Source organism: Euprymna scolopes, chromosome 21 (genome assembly GCF_053919585.1).
Source record: "Euprymna scolopes isolate OS-2025 chromosome 21, ASM5391958v1, whole genome shotgun sequence".
In the NCBI taxonomy this organism is placed as follows: Eukaryota; Metazoa; Mollusca; class Cephalopoda; order Sepiida; family Sepiolidae; genus Euprymna; species Euprymna scolopes.
In genome coordinates this window covers 28,460,149-28,481,820 of record NC_136502.1, presented here as the reverse complement: position 1 = coordinate 28,481,820, position 21,672 = coordinate 28,460,149, and the positions used below count along the sequence as shown (strand labels likewise).

At 33.7% G+C, this 21,672-nt stretch overlaps 1 protein-coding gene across 2 annotated transcripts in view; it reads left to right on the top strand.

Moving 5' to 3' along the window:
• Nucleotides 1–2,884: 2,884 nt before the first annotated feature.
• Nucleotides 2,885–21,672, top strand: part of LOC145242067 (uncharacterized) — a 31,202-nt gene continuing 12,414 nt past the window's right edge. Inside the window, exons 1-2 of one of the 2 annotated variants that reach the window (XM_080104965.1) lie at nt 2,885–3,040; nt 13,764–17,053. In XM_080104965.1, coding sequence (XP_079961091.1) covers nt 16,174–17,053 — 880 coding nt within the window. In that variant the 5' untranslated portion in view covers nt 2,885–3,040; nt 13,764–16,173. Of the gene's footprint in view, nt 3,041–3,080; nt 3,196–13,763; nt 17,054–21,672 lie in introns of those variants that run through there. The other variant, XM_080104966.1, reaches the window with a different exon arrangement.

Here is a 21,672-nt window from a genome sequence, read left to right as displayed (position 1 = left end):
ATGTTTTTTTTTTAGGGCTACTGATTAGTTGATATGCAAATTAATGCTTATCTAATTAAAAAACTTCTTCCAAAAGCAAGAAGGTTATACCTGGGAAGCTGGACTCCTAAAGCTGCACAGAACGGACATTACAGCTCCACAAAAACAAAGAGCCACCATTGTTACAATTATGCAGTCTCTGTTGAAATGATTGTTGAGAATGGATCCTCAACTGGTATTATTCATGTAAGAAACCTACACTTCTGTGATCTGTTACATTGTGTTCAGAAGTGATCAAACAGAAAGATGTATAACGGCACACATTTTATTATTGTTCCTCGCCATCAGCAGCATCATCATCGATTTAATGTCTGTTTTATATATCGGTATGCATTATACAGCTCTAAGAAATTGATTTCTAAACTAAGCTATCTCAGGCCAGGTCTTTTTTTTATCCCTCTTTCTCTCATGTCCAGTTTTATCCCTTCCTAACATGTTTTCTTTCCCCTGTGTGCCTTCTACCTTAACTTAACTACCATGTTTCAAAAGGATGTGTCCTCCATATTATCAGACTTGACCGAATGGTTAATTGTAGGCGTAGACCGATTCATGCCATCCAAAAAATTCCAACAAAAATCTAATAGCCAGCCATGGTCCTCCCCAGAATGTGCTGCTGCCATCGCGCACAGAAATCCCTTTTCCATAGCTACCAATGTAATAGATGCGACGAGAGCTGCTTTCAGGATTGCCAGCAACCACTGTAAAAGAGTAATATAAAATGCAAGAGAGTCTGTTAAATCCAAAGTAACTGAGTAGCAGCTTGGTTCCCACCAATTTTGGCAAATAGCAAACAGGATCCTGAACAGAAGCGTGCGTTCTATCCCAACCATCATCAATGGACCTGAGGTCATCTCGTCAGCATCAGACAAGGCCAAACTATTTGCCAAGAACTTTGCAGCAAATTCTACCCTATGCGACAAAGGCCATCAACTCCCCATATCTCCTCATAACAGACAACATGCTATGCAACATACAAATATCTGTGTGTGAAGTCGCTAAGCTAATCAAGAACCTTGATTCCAGTAAAGCAACTGGCCCTGATGGCATTCTAATTATAGTGTTGAAAAAGCTTCAACAAGAACTTTCCCCCATACTTACAAAACTGTTTAAGCGTTGCCTTAATGAGAAGTGCTTCCTAACACCCTGGAAAACCTCATCAGTATGCCCTGTATTTAAGAATTCAGGTGATAAGTCATCTCCTCCTCAGTAAAGACCAATAAGTCTCCTGTGTGTCATGAGTAAGTTGCTGGAATCCATATTAGAGAAGTAGTCAACCACCTTAACAGAAACAACCTTCTTAGTGACATGCAATATGGTTTCCATTCTTCCAGATCTACAGCAGATGTGCTAACGGTTATATCTCATAGGATTAGTGAATCTCTTGACAAAGGTATCCTCTCTAGGGCAATTTCTCTTGACATATCAAAAGTCTTTGATAAGGTATGACATAATGGCCTACTTCACAAGATTTCCAGCTACGGCATAACTGGAAATGTTTTCTCAATCATTAAATCATTTCTCTCTGATAGGCTTATAAGAGTAGTGGTTGATGGGCATAAATCAGAGGCCCACAGTATTAATGCTGGAGTCCATCAGGGATCCATCCTGGGCCCAACTCTCTTCCTGATCTACATCAATGATCTCCCAAAACACATACTTAAATCATTCGTTGACATTTATGCTGATGACACGACCATCTATAGCAACACATCTAACGGCGTAAATGACAAAATTCTCTCTGATTCTCTCTCCTCTGATCTTGAGCACATGGTACAGTGGAGGAAGAGGTGGCTGGTTACTTTTAATGCATCTAAAACCAAGCTCCTATCTTTACATCATCAACGCTCTGATCCCCATCTGACATCAATTGAAATGGATGGCTCTCGACTAGAGGAAGCTCCATGTTGTGATAAGCTTCTGGGCTTGACCTTTACTCCTGACCTGAAATGGAACACGTATATCAAGTCTATTGCTAAAGTCGCTGGAAAAATGGTAGGATCCTTCTACCGTTCCAGAAAATATCTCACTGTTGATGCAATTCTCTATCTATATAAAAGCCAAGTACGTCCAAGAATGGAGTACTGCTGCCACATCTGGGCAAGAGCTGCTAAAAACAGCCTATCCTGCCTTGACAGAGTACAAAATAGGCTGTGTGTCTTAGTGGGAGATGCCCTTTTCTCTTTCCTGCAACCTCTCTCTCACAGAAGAGATGTTGCAAGCTTGTCTTTGTTTTATCATTACTTCCATGGCAAGTGCTCGTCTGAGCTCCAATTTCGCCAATCTTTCATGAGAAGCATCCGTCTAGCTGAAACCACTATCAAAACTTTTTCCCCACACTTTATCTGTGCCAAAACCAAAACGTAGATTCCATGAACAAAGCTTCTTTCTTAGAAGTGCACGCTTATAGAACTCTGTTCCGTCTGCCTGTTTCCCACCTGACTAGAACCTGGATGTCTTCAAGTCCAACATAAACAAATTCCTTATGAAGTAAGACACTTTATCAAATCTCAACACTAACGTACTGCACAAACAATAACCCTTATCCCCGAGTGGCTTCCGGGCCTTGATAAGTGGTGAACACCTTGGAAAAAAAATGAAAACTGTTCTATGTATACTGACTCTAAAATTCTCATCCATTCTTTCAACCTGGCCTTACCTGCTCTACTTTGTATTCAAAATATTATTTAGTGATTTAAAAAATATGAATGTATATATTTTATGCAGGTTTGAAAAGAGAAAATAAAATAAATTTGAATTAACAAAAACTAATAACACATAAAGAATAAATAGGCAAAGGGAGGTAATGCCGCGCTGGTTTTTAGGTCATTCCATCAATTATCTCCCGTGGTTCAATCTCTGATCTTGTTGGCAAATGAAGTCATAAAATGTCTTCTAACGACCAGAGAGAAGGGTGTTGAAATATCTAGTTTGAATCAACATCGTCATCATATATTTTTCTCTCTATCTCTCTCGGTCCTGTTTTTTTTTTTTTTAATTCAAGGTGAGTCCAGATTTTTCTATATGACGATAGACGTTTAAATCATGATCGGACATCGATTTGGTCCTCCCTCCCCCTCTTCAAGCGCACTTGTCTTTTTTTTTTTTTCCACTTATGAGGGGGAGGTTACTTTACTTAACTGACACTCTATTAAAAAAGTAAGTTTTCTATTTATTATTATTTTTTTTTTTTAGGGGAGCGGGCGGTGTACGTAAATAAACAGCTAAAAAGTCAACTAAGTTAGGTTGTTACAGTTTACGTACAACAACAATAAGAAAATGCGGAAAATCTAAAAGTTGGGGACGATTTCTGTGTTTTTATTACTAAGCTAGCCGGACCCCCATTTTATAACCACCTTGCAATTCTTTTTTATTTGTAGCAACAGATACTCCGAAAAAAAAAAAAAATAAATAAAGTGTGTGTGTTATCGTAAAACATCCACGTATGCTTTCTGTGTGAATATGTAGAATTGGTATACGAATAAAAATAAATGAATAAATAAAATCTAGAAATCTGTTACTGTTTTGATTTTTAGTCTCGGTTTGACTCATCCAAGAGCACGTAAAATGATCACCCACTTCCAGGTCATGCCAGCGTTTAAGGACTGTTAACTAATTAAAATTACCATGGAACATAAATCTTGTGCTTTTTCTTTTTTTGGGGGTGGGGGTGTCTACTTGGGATTATTTAAAAACACTAAACATTTAGAATGGTCCGGAAACGGAGGGTGAGGTTGATTTATGTAATGTAGAAAACTTAGCCCTCACTCTGAATTCTAAAATAATGTAATTTTTTTTTCTTTAATTCTTCCCGACAAGTTTTTCATAGTCAACCAACCACACGTAATCGTCTAAAAAACAGTATCTTATTTTTTGGCGAAATGGGCGGAGGTGATTATTTAGTCGAGAATGTTACACATAAAAATAGTGAATTTCAGATCATTTGTCCCCCTCTCCTCAAACCTTATGGTCCATAAGGTTTGTTGGTACTTATGCACCTTTGTTATGTTAAAATAATAACGTTATTATTTATAAAGCTATTCTTAACATTAATTAATTAATAATGTAATTAATCTGTACTTTCACCTAACAATTTAATAAAAAAAAAAAAAAAATAGCACGGTAACAAAAGTGCATAAACACCGATTTGTTTTGTTTTCGCCATTTTTTTTTTTATTTTTTATTTTTTTCCATAAGTTATGAAAAACATAAAAACAAGTAAATTAATTGTTATTATTTGTAATTTTAATAGTTTGGACAGTCTTTTACCCTTTTTCAATTCAAAAAGAAAGAATCGATAAAAATTTCGCGATTTGAGAGCATTTAAATTGTCGAAAAAAGTAATTCTCAAGTTTTAATTCTTAGCAAATCCTCCTCTTTTTGAAGCTATTTTTCATCCAATAATTTTTAAAAGTGAAAACATTATCTTTCAAAAGCTAGGATTTCATAACAGTTTGAACCGATATATATATATATATATATATATATATATACCTATATATATATTCCCGTTAACCTTATCTTACTTTGTTCAGCAAAAGTCAGTTTAGTTAAGTTCGATTAAAGTTCTGTAGAATCACTAAGTTGTAAAAACCACATCAAACCAAAACAAATAGAAAACAAACGATATTGTTAAAAAAAGAAATATTTATGCAATAAAAATAAAGACAAAAAATAAGGTTTAACAAACGAAACAAAAATTAAAATAGAAAGATCCCCGGACAATTGATGAATTAGAAATTATAAAGTTTAAATCGTATCTTGTGTGTGTATTGAAGATTTGTCAAGAAGAGGGAAGTCCAAGTTGAGAAAGCTGACACGAACCGTTTGCTTTGAGTGATTTAAAAAATATTTTTAATATCAAAATGAAATGAATATAAAATTATTGTTGATTTTTGATATCATTATTTTCGGTTCTTATTTAGAATTAACTTAATTAAAAAAAACAACAAAAAACAAAACACACACACACACACACACACACACACACACACATGATGTACGTTCCTGTCACTGAACGAAAATGCCATATTCCAAAAATCACGTCAAAATGATCAAGTAGTTTTATTTTTATAAGGAAAATTATTTTTAAACGATTTAAAGCGAAACTTGGATTATTGTAGACATATTTGTTCTTGTTTTTTTTTTTTTTTTTTTTTTTTTTAAGATAGCGACACGAGTTGTTTTGCGTACTCATAAGATTTGATTTTCTTAGTTAACAAGAAAACTAGTTGATAACTTTCCGTAATTTTTGGAATATGACGTCTCCGTTCCGTGATGGGTACGTAACGTACATATAAAGATTTTTCTGTATTTTATTTATTTATATTTTTGGTACTTGTAAGGTTTAATCAAGACATTCATAAATGAAAATATCGAAAAAAGTTTATACTGTACGTATCCGTTTTGAATTGAAGATCCCGAAAAAAAAAAATTCATTTAATTTGATCGAGTAGTTTTTTTTTTTTTGTTTTTTTTTACAGCGGAAAAAAAACACGTTCTTATTAGAGCACGTTGAAGTCATTATGGAATTTGTTGAACACGCCACGGGGAGATAACTCCATGTAAAGCGCCGATACTCCCTCCTCGTCTTTATTACTAGCTTTTCTTCCTAAAAATCGAACCTTTTGCTCGATATCATAACAAATTGTTTTTTTCGCTGTAAAAAAAAACAAAAAAAACCTACTTGATGAAATTAAGTGAATTTTTTTTTTTTTTCGGAGAACTTCGTTAAATAACGGATACGTGCAATATAACCTTTTTTCGATATTTGCATTTTTTTTATGTCTTGATAAAACTGTACAAGTACCCTTTTTTTTTTTTTTTTTAAATTAGGCTAAACTCTAAATAGCGTAAGGTAATATTGGTACTTGTACAGTTTAGGCACCGCCAAAAATGGCCGAAAAATCAAGTTGTTGTTGTTTTTTAAAACGAAATTACATAGGCACCGCCAAAACTGGGGGGGGGGGCAGGTAAGTACTTTTTGACGGACCGTCTTTTTAAAAATCTACCAAAAATCAGGTAATTATCCGATCAATACGAAATTTTCAGCGATTATTAGGAGAAGAATGAACTTTATAACAGTGTACTTATTTTTCATAAACGATGTTTATATATATATTTTTTTTTTGCTTACAAAACCCCCCCTTGTTTTGAAGTGGGAACAAATATGCTTAAAATAATCATCTGAGACTGAAATCAACATATTGTGTTGTAAGGGACAGAATTATAGATTCAAAAAAAAAAAAAAAAAAAAATTGTTTGCATACCTTATTTTGACGTCTGAATATCAGAACTTCGATTGTGTTTAATTATCTCGCTTTTGAGTTTTGAAGTGTGAAATTCGGTGAATATGTTAAGTAAAATAATTAATTTAAGTTAAGCAAAACAAAAAAAATTTTTTTTAAATATTTATACGAAAAAAGCTATTTTAAAATTTTTGATAAATAAATTAACAATTTTTTTTTAGCGAGCCGAATAATGCATGACCATTATTAAACAGGGCATGCTTTGAATAATCGATAACAAAAAAAAAAATTCGATAAATATTGTGCCCTTTGTGTTAAAAATAGCATCTTTTTTTTCGCTCCCGTTTGAAAACGTTTGCCGCCTTTGACTATGGTGGACCAAACGCGCTGAAATAATTTTTTTTTATTCTGCTTTAAATTGCCCCCCCCCCCATTTTGGGGAGTCTGGCCCCCACACACATACACATTAAAAACCAAACGCATACAAATGGTCACCCATCTGGTACTGGCCAGCCTCAGCTTAATAATACATTGAAATTTTCGTCACTGAAAAATAAGTTTTTTTTGGCCTGTTTGGTCTTCCATAGTTTGCTTTTTATCAGACGAAAACGTAAACAGAGTCGATCTGAACTCTACGTCAACGCGAATATCTGGTTACCTATATGAATAAGTGGAATTATTTGAAATTCAGGTACTTATATTATAATATTTTTGCATATTCTCTTAGAAAATCATCCTAAATCTTCGTTAGACAATAAATAAATAAATTAATTATTTCAAAAACCCTTTTTTTTAAATATTTAAGTACGTTTTTTGTGCAAGACAAAAAATGTCAATTGTTAACTTTTTGGGAAAATTTAACATTTAAAATTGAATTAAAAATAGTAGAAAAAGTTTTACATTATTCTGTTTTCTATATGATAAAATTCAGGGTTTTATCTTTCTGGAAAAAAAAAAGTTACTCAGATATAATGGATTTTAATAAACGTAATTTCGTTTTAAAAAACAACAACTTGATTTTGCGGCCATTTTTGGCGGTGCCTCCATTATTTCTGAGTAACTTTTTTTTTTTCCAGAAGTTTAATCAAGAATAAAAAAATGAAAATATCGAAAAAAGGTTATATTGTACGTATCCGTTTTGGACTGAAGTTTTCCGAAAAAAAAATTCACTTAATTTATCGAGTATTTTTTTTTTTTTTTTTTTTTTTTTACAGCGGAAAAGTACGTTTTTATGACAGTGCGCTGGAGGCAGCCATGTTTGGATTTTTAGAAAACGCCACGGGGAGATAAACTCAGTCTAAAGCAAAAGCACTGACCCTGACCCTCCCTCCCCATCTTAAATACTAGCTTTTCTTCCTAAAAATCAAAACAAAGCTACCTTTTGATCCGTATCATAACAAATTGTTTTTTCGCTGTAAAAAAAAAAAAAAAAAAAAAAAAACACTTGATCAAATTAAGTGAAACAATTTTTTCGGAGAACTTCATTCCATAACGTCCAATATAACTTTAAAAAATTTTTTTTTTATTTTCATTTTTTAATGTCTTGATTAAAGTGTACAAGTATCATATTTACCAAACCGATTTTTTGAGTACTTCTACACAATTTGAACCGAACTGTATTTTTTAACCCTAAAATAAGTTTTGGTTTAAATTCTGTAGAATCACTAAATTTAACTGTAAAAAGAAGTCATATAAAAACAAAAGTGGAGGACAAAAAAATTGTAGTTCGTTTCAAATTGTGTAGAAGCACCAAATTTTCATTGCGAAAACAAACATACAAAACTAATAGATGGAGAGATTAGAGGAAAAATCAAAATATATTCACTTTTACGTGTTCTTTTCTCTTGTTAACGACTATGTTAAAAACTTTTCGGTGCTTGTTAAAAGATATATTTTTTTTTTTTTTTTTACATGGTAGTCACCACTTATCAAGGCCCAGAAGCCACTTGGGGATAAAGATTATTGCATGTACAGTAATCAATGGGATAGTATCATAGTAATCGTTAGTATTGGAGATTTGATAAAGTGTCTTATTTAAGGGGGCGGTTCATCAGGAATTTGTTTATGTTGGACTTGAAGACATCCAAGTTGGGAAACAGGCAAATGGAAGAGAGTTTCACAGGTGTGCACTTCTAAGAAAGAAGTTATGTTCATGGAATCTACGTTTTGGTTTTGGCACAGATAAAGTGTGGGGAAAATTTTTGACAGTGGTTTCAACGAGACGGGTGCTCCTCGTGAAAGATTGGCGAGGGAGGACCAGAGATTGGAGCTCAGACGAGCACTCACTTGCCATGGAAGTAATGATAAAACAAAGACAAGCTTGCAACGTCTCTTCTGTGGGAGAAAGGTTGCAGGGAAGAGAAAAGGACATCCTCCACTAAGCCACAAAGTCTATTTTGTACTCTGTCAAGGCAGGATAGGCTGTTTTTAGCAGCTCTTGCCCAGATGTGGCAGCAGTACTCCATTCTTGGACGTACTTGGCTTTTATATAGATAGAGAATTGCATCAGCAGTGAGATATCTTCTGGAACGGTAGAAGGATCCTACCATTTTTCCAGCGACCTTAGCAATAGACTTGATATACGTGTTCCATTTCAGGTCAGGAGTAAAGGTCAAGCCCAGAAGCTTATCACAACATGGAGCTTCCTCTAGTCGAGAGCCATCCATTTCAATTGATGTCAGATGGGGATCAGAGCATTGATGATGTAAAGACAGGAGCTTGGTTTTAGATGCATTAAAAGTAACCAGCCACCTCTTCCCCACTGTACTGTGCGCTCAAGATCAGAGGAGAGAGAACTTTGTCATTTACAGCCTTAGATATGTTTCCATAGATGGTCGTGTCGTCAGCATAGATGTCAACAAATGATTTAAGTATGTGTTTTCGGAGATCATTGATGTAGATCAGGAAGAATGTTGGGTCCAGGATGGATCCCTGAGGGACTCCAGCATTAATACTGTGGGCCCCTGATTTATGCCCATCAACCACTACTCTTATGAGCCTATCAGAGAGAAATGATTTAATGATTAAGAAAACATTTCCAGTTATACCATAGCTGGAAATCTTGTGAAGTAGGCCCTTATGCCATACCTTATCAAAGACTTTTGATATGTCAAGAGTAATTGCCCTAGAGAGGAAGCCTTTGTCGAGAGATTCACTAATCCTATGAGATATAACCATTAGCACATCTGCTGTAGATCTGGAAGAACAGAAACCATATTGCATGTCACTAAGAAGGTTATTTCTGCTGAGTTAGTTGACTACTTCTCTATTTAATATGGATTCCAGCAACTTACTCATGACACACAGGAGACTTACTGGTCTTTATTGAGAGTGAGATGACTTATCACCTGAATTCTTAAATACAGGGCATACTGATGAGGTTTTCCAGGGTGTTAGGAAGCACTTCTCCTTAAGGCAATGCTTAAACAGTTTTGTAAGTATAGGGGCAAGTTCTGGTTGAAGCTTTTTCAACACTATAATTAGAATGCCGTCAGGGCCAGTTGCTTTACTGGAATCAAGGTTCTTGATTAGCTTAGCGACCTCACACACAGATATTTGTGTTGTCTGTTATAAGAGGAAATATGGGGAGTTGATGGCCTTTGTTGCATAGGGTAGAATTTGTTGCAAAGTTCCTGGTAAATCTTGTCTGATGCTGACATAGTTGACAAATAGATATTTTTTTTGTTTAGATATACCATTTTAAGCAAAAACATTATGTACTTAATTATCATGACGAACATAGTAATATATCCAAAAAATTATGAAAATTCATAAAGTAGAACAAACGCTGTTGTGTTTTTAGTAAAAAGAAGTCTATAAAGAACAAATATTGCGTGCCATGAACAAGTAATTTAAAATATTTGTACAGAGTTTTGTCCACTGTGTGTAAACTTTTCACTGTCTAATTTTATAACGTCTAAGAAAAATGCAATTTTACCTAATTTTCTGTAAAAATTACTTTTTACTATAAATAACTTTCTGCTCGAATTTTTGTAATTGTTGTAGATATTACTATTTTCGACATGCCAATTAAATACATAATATTATTTTTGCATAAAACGACATTTAAAAAAAGAAATCGATCCGTCGACTCTATCTTAACATCCACCAATTTTTCTCAACACAGAAAAACAAAAACTTTGAAGATCTTTTTTTACAGAAAAGACTAAATTTGACAGAATTCAACAAATTTAAAAGCAAAAATTACGTTACAACCTATCTGTCGATAATTTGATTATGAAATAAAAAAAATTGTAGATTAGCACTCTCCGCTAAATACCCCCCCCCTCCGCTCGTCATTAGATTCTACTTTTTAGGTGATTATGTGTGAACACGCTAAAAACTTGGAAAAAAAGAAAAAAAATTTAGAGTAGGGGATCAGTTTCGTATATAAATTTTAATGGAAAATGGTCTCCTCAATTCCAGGCACTTCTAGAATCCTGAACAAGGGTTTATGGTAGAATAAGTAATTTTTCTTTCTTATTATTCAGCATGAAAGAATTGCGCCATCCCTCAAAACATCTACACAGAATTTATCTCCCATAGCAAAACAATTTCTTGGTTAACTGCTTTAAAAAACTGAATAGCTCAAAAATAAAAGATATCGTACAATGCTTATGTATGTAGATATCTGATTAAAATATGACAGTTAAAAATAACACTAGCAGGAAAACTTTCAGAAATATTTACTTATTATTGAAAAATATTCGCGTATATGGAAAATAATTATTTTTAATAAATAAAATTTAAGTTTTACATACGACTAGCGAGGGGTACCCGGCGTTGCCTGGGTGTTTTTCGGGGTATGTGAAAAAAACCCGAAAATGTGAAAAAAAAAAGACGAAGCCTTCACGACGCACAGTTGGAAAATAGTAAAGTGTTTAAAAAAAAACAGGTGCGCGTTTTTGATTGATGTGACGGCGATAGGTATTCAGCAGTTATTTTGTGCGCGACAGTTTTGAATGAGGTGAATAAATCGGTTTGTTTGTTTTTAAAAATCCGCTCCCTGTTTATTAGAAGGAGCGAAATGAAAGCTACAGTCTGATATGACAAAGTCGACATTGAACAAACGTTACTTAGCTCTCTTGAGACAACTGGCTTTCGCCCTGTGATTAGAGTCGAGTTTTGCTTTTTTTTATACCGAAAACCGAATGTAACGCGTGCTGATGTGGGAAATGTGGAATAATTAACGTTTGAAAGTCAATAAAATTAAATAGACAGGCGAGCTCTGTGGGTAACTCTGAGATATTACAATTTATAGATGATATAAAAAGTTTTAAGAAGTGGTGAACCGAGCAAGCGCTTCTCTGAAAGAAGCCTTTTGTGGACATCGAGGCAAAGCGTACATACATATATACATACATACATTTTCGCTTTTATATATATAGATAGATAGAAGATTAACGATTTTAAACAAGATTGACACAAAGGGAGACAATCAGTGAGTCAGTGACATTAATTAAGACAAAAATCTATGAGAATGGTTAAAAAAGGTTGCAGTTCTTGACTCCAAATAGTTGTTGAATTTCTTAAATAGAAATTATTGATTATTTTCCAGATATTTCGGTGTACACTAATATTTTATTTATTGCCGTATTTTATTCATGCCATTTCAATTCGTACATAAGTCGCAATCATTGTACGTTAAATTTCACACACAAACTTGAAGTAGGGGGAGGGGAGGGCATCTGCCCGATCCTGGGAAATTTTTAGAGGGCCATTTCCACGATTGTGAATTTCAGATTATTTTGCTATTTTGCTCACATCCTTGCATGGAATTTTTCTCCATGCAGCGAATATCCTCAACCTTCACTGGCCAAGTTCTACTTCTGTACACCATCACATTGCGTATACGTGACTGATAGGCTCTTTGTTTGCTGAACGGTGCCGAGAAGTATTCAACAATTGTTATGTTGCTCGCATTCCATGCACATTCCATGCACATGCATTAGATTACGGTCCTCTCGTTGAATGCTCTTCAGATGTTACAAACTGCTTTGTGCTGTTTTATGACCCAAGTTTAAGATCTTACAGGTTTCTTGTAAATAACAAATGTTGTGTTTTAAAAATGTAAATAATGTTAACATGTTAAAATTTTTTTTTTTTTTTCTTCTTTTTTTTTTTAAATAGAAATCTCTCTATACAAAGCATATGAAGCTATCTGGTTGGTTGGTTGGTTGGTTTTGTTTTACGGCATATCAACTCTTTTCGGGTTATTTAATGCCGAATCCAAAGATTTTGAAGAAAAATTGTTTTAATAGAATATATTTGTTGTTTTCACATCGGTTTCTATTTAACCCATAGTTGGGACCCTAACAGGTACTACCACTCCGGCTCAGAGTGGACCTGGGAGCAATGGTAATTAAAGGGTGGCTCCACACTCCCCAAAGCCCACAAGCTAGGGCCTCACCACTGGATATAGTTTAAGGTCATATCCAGGACTCCCATTGAGGGACTTTTACCCTCTGCAGGGGGGGAAGTCGGCGTATTTTAATGCCCCACCGACAGGGCTGGAAGCTATCTGATGTAAGGAGCTACTAAGAATGGAACTTAATTATTGCAAAAACAGGAGATATCTATTGACATTATTCTTGAAATGGCAAATCCTATGAAAATGGTCAACAGGCAGGATTTTACAAGCTTGCAATTCTTGGAAAGAAGCTACTGGAATAGGAAGCTGTATCACAATGACGTATGAAAATTGCGAATTAATGAAGAGCATAGAGTAGAATTAGCTGCAAAGTTCCTGGCAAAGAGTTTGGCTTTGTCTGATACTGACAAGATTACTTCAGGTCCATTGATGATGGTTGGGATAGAGCACATGCTTCTGTTGAGGACCCTGTTTATTATTTGCCAAAACTGGTAGGAATCAAGCTGCTGCTCAGCTACTTTGGACTTGACAGACTGAGTATACAACTCTCTTGCATTCTTTATTACTTTTCTACAGTGGTTGCTGGCAGTCCTGAAGGCAGCTTTAGTCTTAGTACATTTATTTTGTTGGGAGCAATGGAAAAAGTGATTTCTGTATGCAATGGTGGCAGCAGCAGCAGCACAATCTGGAGAGAATCTAGGCTAGCTGTTAAGTTTTTAATGGAATTTTTTAGAGGGTATGAAGCAGTCTATACCTACACTTAACCATTCCGTTTTAATGCTGAATGATCACTAGACTAATAAGTCACACGAACTGGAACAAAAGAAGCAGGAAATAGATCAGACAATTTTGAAGAACACGTGCCATAATAGTATATAGAAAAGACTGAGACTAGCAACTTCACATTAGTGAAAAAGAGGGTGCATAGGAGAAGAAAGGGCGGGGACCAATCAAATAATCGTAATATAACAAAAAAACGACCATTTTCCTACCAACGTAATGACTGAAAAGGATTTGGATTTTATTGTCTTATCTATAATTATTTTAAAAAATATTTTCTTATGTTCTTTTATTTATTGTCTTACCATTTTCTTTTTTTTCTTTTACAGATTCTTCCTACTTGAAATTGTCCACTATTTGAAATCCAAAGAGTTTTACCATTTGTACTGTGCGCGCGATTAGAGTTGCACACATAGTCACCCTCTAAAATACTGGTATGATGAAATCACTCTCTACTCGTCCTTCTGAACTCTTTGCATATAATAACAAGCATACCAATTTGATCAAGGCGTAAACATCTCTGAGATATATATATATATGTATGCACATTATTTTTAAAAAGTTAAAATAAAGTGTTAATAAGCAAGTTTAAAAAGGAAAAAAAAACTGATAATCTTAATTATTTTTTTCTTTCTAAGCAGTGAAAACTTATTTTTATTTGTAGAAACCTAAAAACAACTCAAAATTGTATGATTTTAGGAGGGGAAAAAAGTTCTACTTGCTAACGAAACAAATATTTAAAGACTAGCTTAAATATTTATCAATCTGATTTGCTTTTAGTTTCTTTCCCAAAAATTTAGATTTGGATTCTCTTTTTTTATCATTTATTTTTTATTAGACTAAAATCGAAGTAATCTATGAAATGTTGTTTCAAAGATAAAAGAAATAAAAAAAAAAAACTAAAACTTTGAAAAAAATAAACTTACTAAATATCTCTTGAGTTTTGAAATTATTTTAAGTTTACAAATATTTTGTAATTTGATTTCTAAACAATGTTATTATTTAGTTACTAGTTCTTACATGAGCTAACATCTGATTTCCCACTGGAGTCTGAATGACACGTCTCTTTAGATATATATACTCACATTGAAACATAAATGAAAAGATTATATAGCAAAATATATTATTTTATTTAATATATTTTTATACTCTAGAATAGTAAAAAAAAATTATATCTCAATGTTGTGGCAATAAAGAAACACATCTTTTATATCTTTAATAAATTTAATATCTCAAAATAAATCTTAGTATAATTGGGTGCTATTGTTAAAATTAAATAGACGTAAAAAAATACCTTTTTATTAAAGAAAATATATCTAAGCATTTAGATTTTGAATTTTTGTCGTTTTCTAAATTGGATTTGGATGGTAGGAAAAATTTGTAGCCGTCACTTTTTAATATATCCACGATGAACTTGTGCATACCTGACAGGTTGTCGTTGGTTGAAGTCTCCAGCCGACGGCGTTTCAATGACTTAATATATTATAACCTGGCCTTTGCACCAACCTGTAAACACCTCTTATTGATTTCTTAATTGTTTTCTACTGTGTTGTTGATTTAAATGCAAATAGATTTAGATTGATTACCTTATGGTCCATAAGAAACTTTCAAAATGGTGTGAATCCAAGTCATCATCAGCGTTTGGTCTAAGGGAGACAACTCTCTATTTGTGCATAGTGAAAAGACAATTGCATAAAATAGTTGAGAGAGGTGTATGAAAATAGTAACTAACACTTATTTGCAAGATTATATTTGGGTATTCAAGTAGAATTTAAAGTTTTTGCTCTCATGAGAACAGAAATTAAAAATAATGATAAAATAGTCTGTAACAAAAACTTTTCTTTTATTAAACATTAAAAGAAGTTAAAATTTAGTAAAAAATATGTTAAATCATTGGTTAAATACATTATTTTATTTTATTATTTTGGTATCAATTTAAGTATAAAAAATACAAGAGGGATTTTTTTTTTTTTTTTAGAAAGTTAAAAAAAATTGTAGAGCCATTTTTTTTTCTTTTTTATTTTATTTTATTTTCGTTGACTTAAATTTTCGACTAGAAAAGAAATCAGTAAAACATAAGCCAAAAATATTGCTTCTAAAAATAATAAAAATAGATTTTTGTAGCCTAAATTGTTTTTTGTTTTTTTTTAATTTTGGAACAGGGATTAAAAAAAGAATTAAACAAAAATTTGATGAAATACAAAAAAAAAAACATGTTAATGAATTAGTATAACATTAACAAAAAAAAATTAGTGACACAAAAGTAATTAGTTACAAAATAAACTTAGTAATTAGTCAGAAGATGAATTTAATAATGTCTTAGATTGTGTTCTTGAAATTTTGTCTTACATGTATTAAAAAAAAAAATGATAATTAAATTAAGGGATTAATCATGATAGAAATTTGCTAAAACTGAAAGAGGAAATTAGTCAAAACAATTTAGTAAGTTTTGATTCCAAAGAAACTTAATCGCAGAAAGAGATTTATTTCAAGAGATTATATTAAAGGAATTAGACATTAAATTCTGGAACATTTTTCTCCCAGAATCCCATCCTTAATCAAAGAAAATAAAGTAGAAAAATTATAAATATATGACATAAAATTGTAAATATAATATAAAAATGTGTATATAGAACTATATATATATATATATAAGTAAAACAGACTGGTAAGGTGAGAAAACTAAGAGAAGTGTTCCTGTTGAATTATTTTTTTGCAACATTTCTCTACCCCTCCAAAATGTACTCAATTCAACCAGTGTACACTGTCGGCAATCAGTTTTCATTTGATATGCACAACCAGACTTTCTACCAGCAGGACAACCGGCAACATCCCCAAACACCGACACCACCACTGCCAGCTCCGCCGCCTTCATCCAAGAGCCAACAAAAAACTCATCACCAAACTTCACCACAAGAACAGCAGCAACAGCAGCAAACTCAACAACCGCAGCAGCAGCAACAACAGACACCACAGCAACAACACTCTCCGACTCCACCACCTCTGCAGCAACATGAGCAAACCGCACCGGTGTCACCTATACCACCTCCGCCACAACCGCAACACCAACACCAGCATCAAATCCAGCATCAGCATAACCATTCTCATGGCAGTAGCCATAAGCCGTTTAAATGTGACATATGCCGCAAGTCTTTCTCGCGTAAGGCAAACCTCCACAACCATGAAACCGCGGCTGCTGCTGCTTCCGTTTCCAACCTCAATTCTGCCGATTCGCCTAACGGTGGCATCCATTCTTCCGACGGGGTCGTGGTTGCGGTCGGCCCGCCGAAACACTTCACGTGCACATACTGCACAAAGACATTTTCCCAGAAGGTGTTTCTGAAGAACCACGAGATGACCCATACTGGCATCCGGCCATACCAATGCTCGTCGTGTCCAAAGGCGTTTGCGCAGAAGGTGCACCTGAAAGTGCACACCCGCATCCATACGGGGGAGAGACCGTACAGCTGCACGTATTGCTCGAAATCGTTTGCGCAACGTGATCATCTCAACAACCATGAACGTGTACATACTGGAGAGAAACCCTTCCACTGCACGTTTTGTTGCAAGGCGTTTGCGCAGCGATCGCATCTGCGCAATCATCTCAGGACGCATACAGGTGAGTGATGGCTAACTTGAACTAAACAAAAAATTTTTTTTTGTAGCGTTTGCAAATGAGCTGAGTTTAGAGTGGATAAGTACATTTTGTCGAGTAGAAAGTCGACTTTCGGTAACTCGCTTTCCTTTTTTTCACATTCACCCCTAAAAAGACATATCACCATTTGGTCGTAAGGGTCTACTATTTGGGATCAGGCCTAAGAAAGATTAACAGTATGTTGGTTTATGTTACATTTGAACTTCTGCATATCAGTATAGTCAGGAAAGCAAGTAGCAGGAAGGGAATTCCAAAGTCTAACTGTTCGAGGAAAGAAACTTAGAGTATTAAGCTTTCTTGTATTTAGGGTACTCGACTGCAAACGAGCTGAGTCTAGAGTATGAAAATGAATAAACAAATTTTGAAGAGTAGAAAGTCAACCGTGCGTATATTTTTGCGCACTGACTACAACTTGGATGTCTTCAAGTCCAACATAAACAAGTTCCTGTTGAACCGCCCCCTTAAGAACTTTATCAGATCTCCGTTACTAACGATTACTATAATATTATCCCATTGATTACTGTACACGCAATAACCCGTATCCCTGAAAAAAAAATGGGTGCATACAGGTGAATGTCAATTGCTCTTAAAAAGGGACAGGTCAGAATCTTAAAAAAGATCTCTTGGTTGGATTGGAATATCTGAGTTAGTTGGGTGAATGTTTGGCATCCGGTAGAATGCTCCATACCCCAGCTTGCACGAACTGATAAACAAAATAAAAAAAAATGAATGAAGGCTAGCTTGAAGTGAAAAAAAAAAAAAAAAAAAAAAATCTGCCCATTTCATTTTTTGTCCTTTAGTTCTCGCATCCTGTGAGTGAAGTTTCTGACAAAGGAGAAAGAATTGCTATTTTCTGAGTCAGAATCTGTAATTCTTTCTCTCGTGTCAATAGTTTTTTTTCTCTGAGCAACTTAAAGTTATGTTACTATTTTCGATGACAAGAGATTTATTCATTTTTTTATTTATTTATTTTTTTATTTATTTATTTTTTTATTTATTCATTTTTTTATTTTTTTATTTTTTTATTTATTCATTTTTTTATTTATTCATTTTTTTATTTATTCATTTTTTTATTTATTTATTTTTTTATTTATTTATTTTTTTATTTATTCATTTTTTTATTTATTCATTTTTTTATTTATTCATTTTTTTATTTATTCATTTTTTTATTTATTCATTTTTTTATTTATTCATTTTTTTATTTATTCATTTTTTTATTTATTCATTTTTTTATTTATTCATTTTTTTATTTATTTATTTTTTTATTTATTCATTTTTTTATTTATTTATTTTTTTATTTATTCATTTTTTTATTTATTCATTTTTTTATTTATTCATTTTTTTATTTATTCATTTTTTTATTTATTCATTTTTTTATTTATTTATTTTTTTATTTATTTATTTTTTTTTAGATGTGCATGTTTTTCAAATATTGTGTATCTTCGCATACTCGTGCTGGACCAAAAAATAGAACAACATGTTTTTTGGCACTAAATTCTTATTGAGGACGATCTATGAGATGAATTATGGCTAAAATATCCTATCATGCTAAACTAACTGAAATAGTTGTTTTACGACAGAATTTTTTTTTTTTATATCAATTGCAATGTTAGTTTTTGAATATTTCGTGTTTCAAAATAATAGAACAATGCAGGTAAGAAAACAATAGTTTTTTTATTAACACAAATACAAATAAAATTAATCAATATTTAGTAGCAGCACCTTTTGCCTTGATAACAGCATCAATTCGCCGGGGCATGGAAACAACAAGCTTCTCGCAATCATGTGTAGACACTGAATCCCATGTGTTCTGGATTGCAATCTTTATGGCTGCAAGGGAAGTAGGTTTTTCTTTTCGGAGCTTCCTCTTCATCTGGTCCCACAAGGCTTCAATAACGTTCAAATCTGGCGAGTTGGCCAGTCATTCAAGAACCGGGATCGATCGTTTTCGGAGCCAGGAAGATGTGGTCTTGGCAGAATGTGCTGGTGCCAAGTCATGTTGAAAAATGATGTCTGTAGCCTCCCTGTCAAACTGGTTATCCAACACTGGCAGTAAATTAGCTTCCAGGATATCTTGGTACACTTTTGCATTTACAGTTCCTTTGATGAAGCATAAATTCCCAACACCTTTAGCACACATACAGCCCGAAACCATGCAAGACTGTGGGAACTTCACAGACTTCTTAACGCATTCTTGGTTATACCGTTTCGTGGTTCTTCGCCAAACACGTGACCCTTGGTTGCCGAAGGAGATACAAAATCGAGAGCCATCTGAAAAGATCACACGCCGCCATTCGTCTGCAGTCTAGGTTTGATGAGCAGTTGCCCATCGCAGCCTCTTCAACATCTGCTTCTTGTTAAGTATCCCAGTTGCCGGAGACTTTGGTAGGTAGTGCTTCTCGAAACGTTGGCACCAGAAGCCTGTTTCCATGCTACAGTGATGTGACTTATTGATTGGAACTGACTTTTCTTTGCCACCTTGTCCAGTGCCTGGTCTTGTCTTTCGGTGATGCTTTTCTTTCGTCCGCATTTCTTGCGATTGCTGTTGGAAACACTCTCAGCACCTTCCTGGAGCACTTTGGTCACCACCGATCTTGAACATCCGACCTTGATTGCGATTTCCACGTGCGTCTATCCTTTTGCCTGCAAATCAAACATATGCTGCTTCTCAGGCAAAGAGCGACCCATACTTATACAGTATTATTAAATCACTTTCAAAATCTTTTTAAAACAATATTTGCAAAATATTTTGAGTTTAAGATTACTCAACGACAAAATGTTCTATTAAATTGAAACGTTGACTTTTCTAATGTGACAATAAAGTACTCATTGTCTGCCATATGCACCTCCTCAAATGATTAAAAATAGTTGCAATTGTTATTTAAATATAAGATATCTCGCCTATACAATTGACAAGCCGAAAATTATCCCAAACTGAATGAATTTACATATGTTCTATTATTTTGACCAGCACGAGTATATACATAATCTTTACTTTAAAAGAAAATTGGTCACTTGTCAGTATGGTCTCCGTAATAGACACTTTTCAATTGTGCCATTTTGTGATCTTGCTCCACCAGAATTAGCAGTTTAAAGTTTTGGTTTATATTTATTCATTTTTAATTTGAACTTGTGATATCGTTTATTTTTGGTGAATTAATTTGATAAAATTTACATTTAAAACAAGTTTAATCCTTTCTCTTTGTAAATGTGTAATTCTTTCTTTTATGTCATTAATATTTTTTTTCTCCGGGCTAGCTTACTATTTTTGATGATAATTGATTTATCTTTTTTAATATGCATTTTTTTCGAATATAGTGTGTCTCTGTATCTCATCTATAAGATAAATGGTCATTAGTCTATATGGTCACCTGGCGCTACCAGATCAGGCTGTCTGAAGATATTGGCTTCCTGAGAAGAAATGCACCTAACATTGATGCTTTTTGTTTTTCTATTTCCTTTTGCAAAACTTATGTTCTGCAAAACCAAAAACAACAACCCACCTTTCCCCCTTTTTCTTTCTTCCCATTTCCCCTTTCTCTTTCCATCTCCCTCACTTCTTGACTGGTTTCCTAATTTAAAATGTACCAAACATTGCAAAACATGTTCTGCAGGGCAGGAAACAAAAACGATAAAATCCACTATAAAACAACCGAACCAAACACTACAAAGTAGCAATTGAAGATACAAAGAGTTTGAAAAATAAAAAGCTTCTACAAAATACTATTTTCAAAATAACTCGATTCGGCAAACCAAACCTATGTGGTGGTCTTAATAAACGGTTTTCAGTTGCCAATTATATAATGGGCAGTAATCTATATGTGCATATCCAGGTAAACATAAAAAAAATACAAAACAAATACCCACAAAGTTTGGTATGTTCTGCATCAGAGGGAGGAATGTGTAGGTGGAATGAGAGTAAGATAGAGGCTGATTGAGAGAGGTAGAAATCAATAATTAATGTGAACAATCTGTCTAGAAAAAATGGTGGAAGGGTGCATAAAAAGGGAACTACTGAGAATATGGACTTCCAGATCAGTTGGCTAAATCAGTTAGTGAGAGACAAAAGGTCTTGGCAACAGTTCATAAGTGATGGATTATATTCTGAAGAGAAAATGCTTGATGATGATGATAGACTGGTCTCTATCATTTCTAGTTTAAAGGAAAATGAAATCGCCCATTTAGTGTATCTCTCTTTATAAAGTTGATCACAAAATCTGGTGATTTATGAAGAGAAGACTTTTAACATTTATCATCTGTTTTTATTTAGTAAAAATCTGCTTGACATTTCTCTAATAGCTATTTAATATCTCACACATATTGAAATGTAAGACATTCTACAATCTTTTGGAGACAAATAGTCATGTTCTCTCATCAAAAGGGAAATATTAATGTCCATTCATTACTTGGTGGTGGTGGATCTTATCACATCCTTCACATTTCTCTAGCTGACTGTAGAAGATACAAAGATAGACTTCTGATGGCTGTATTGTCCCAACTCTCTCCATGCATTGTCAAAATCATTTTCAATTATGCCACCGGGTGATCTCGGTGTTTGTAATCACGGTACCATAAGAATTAGC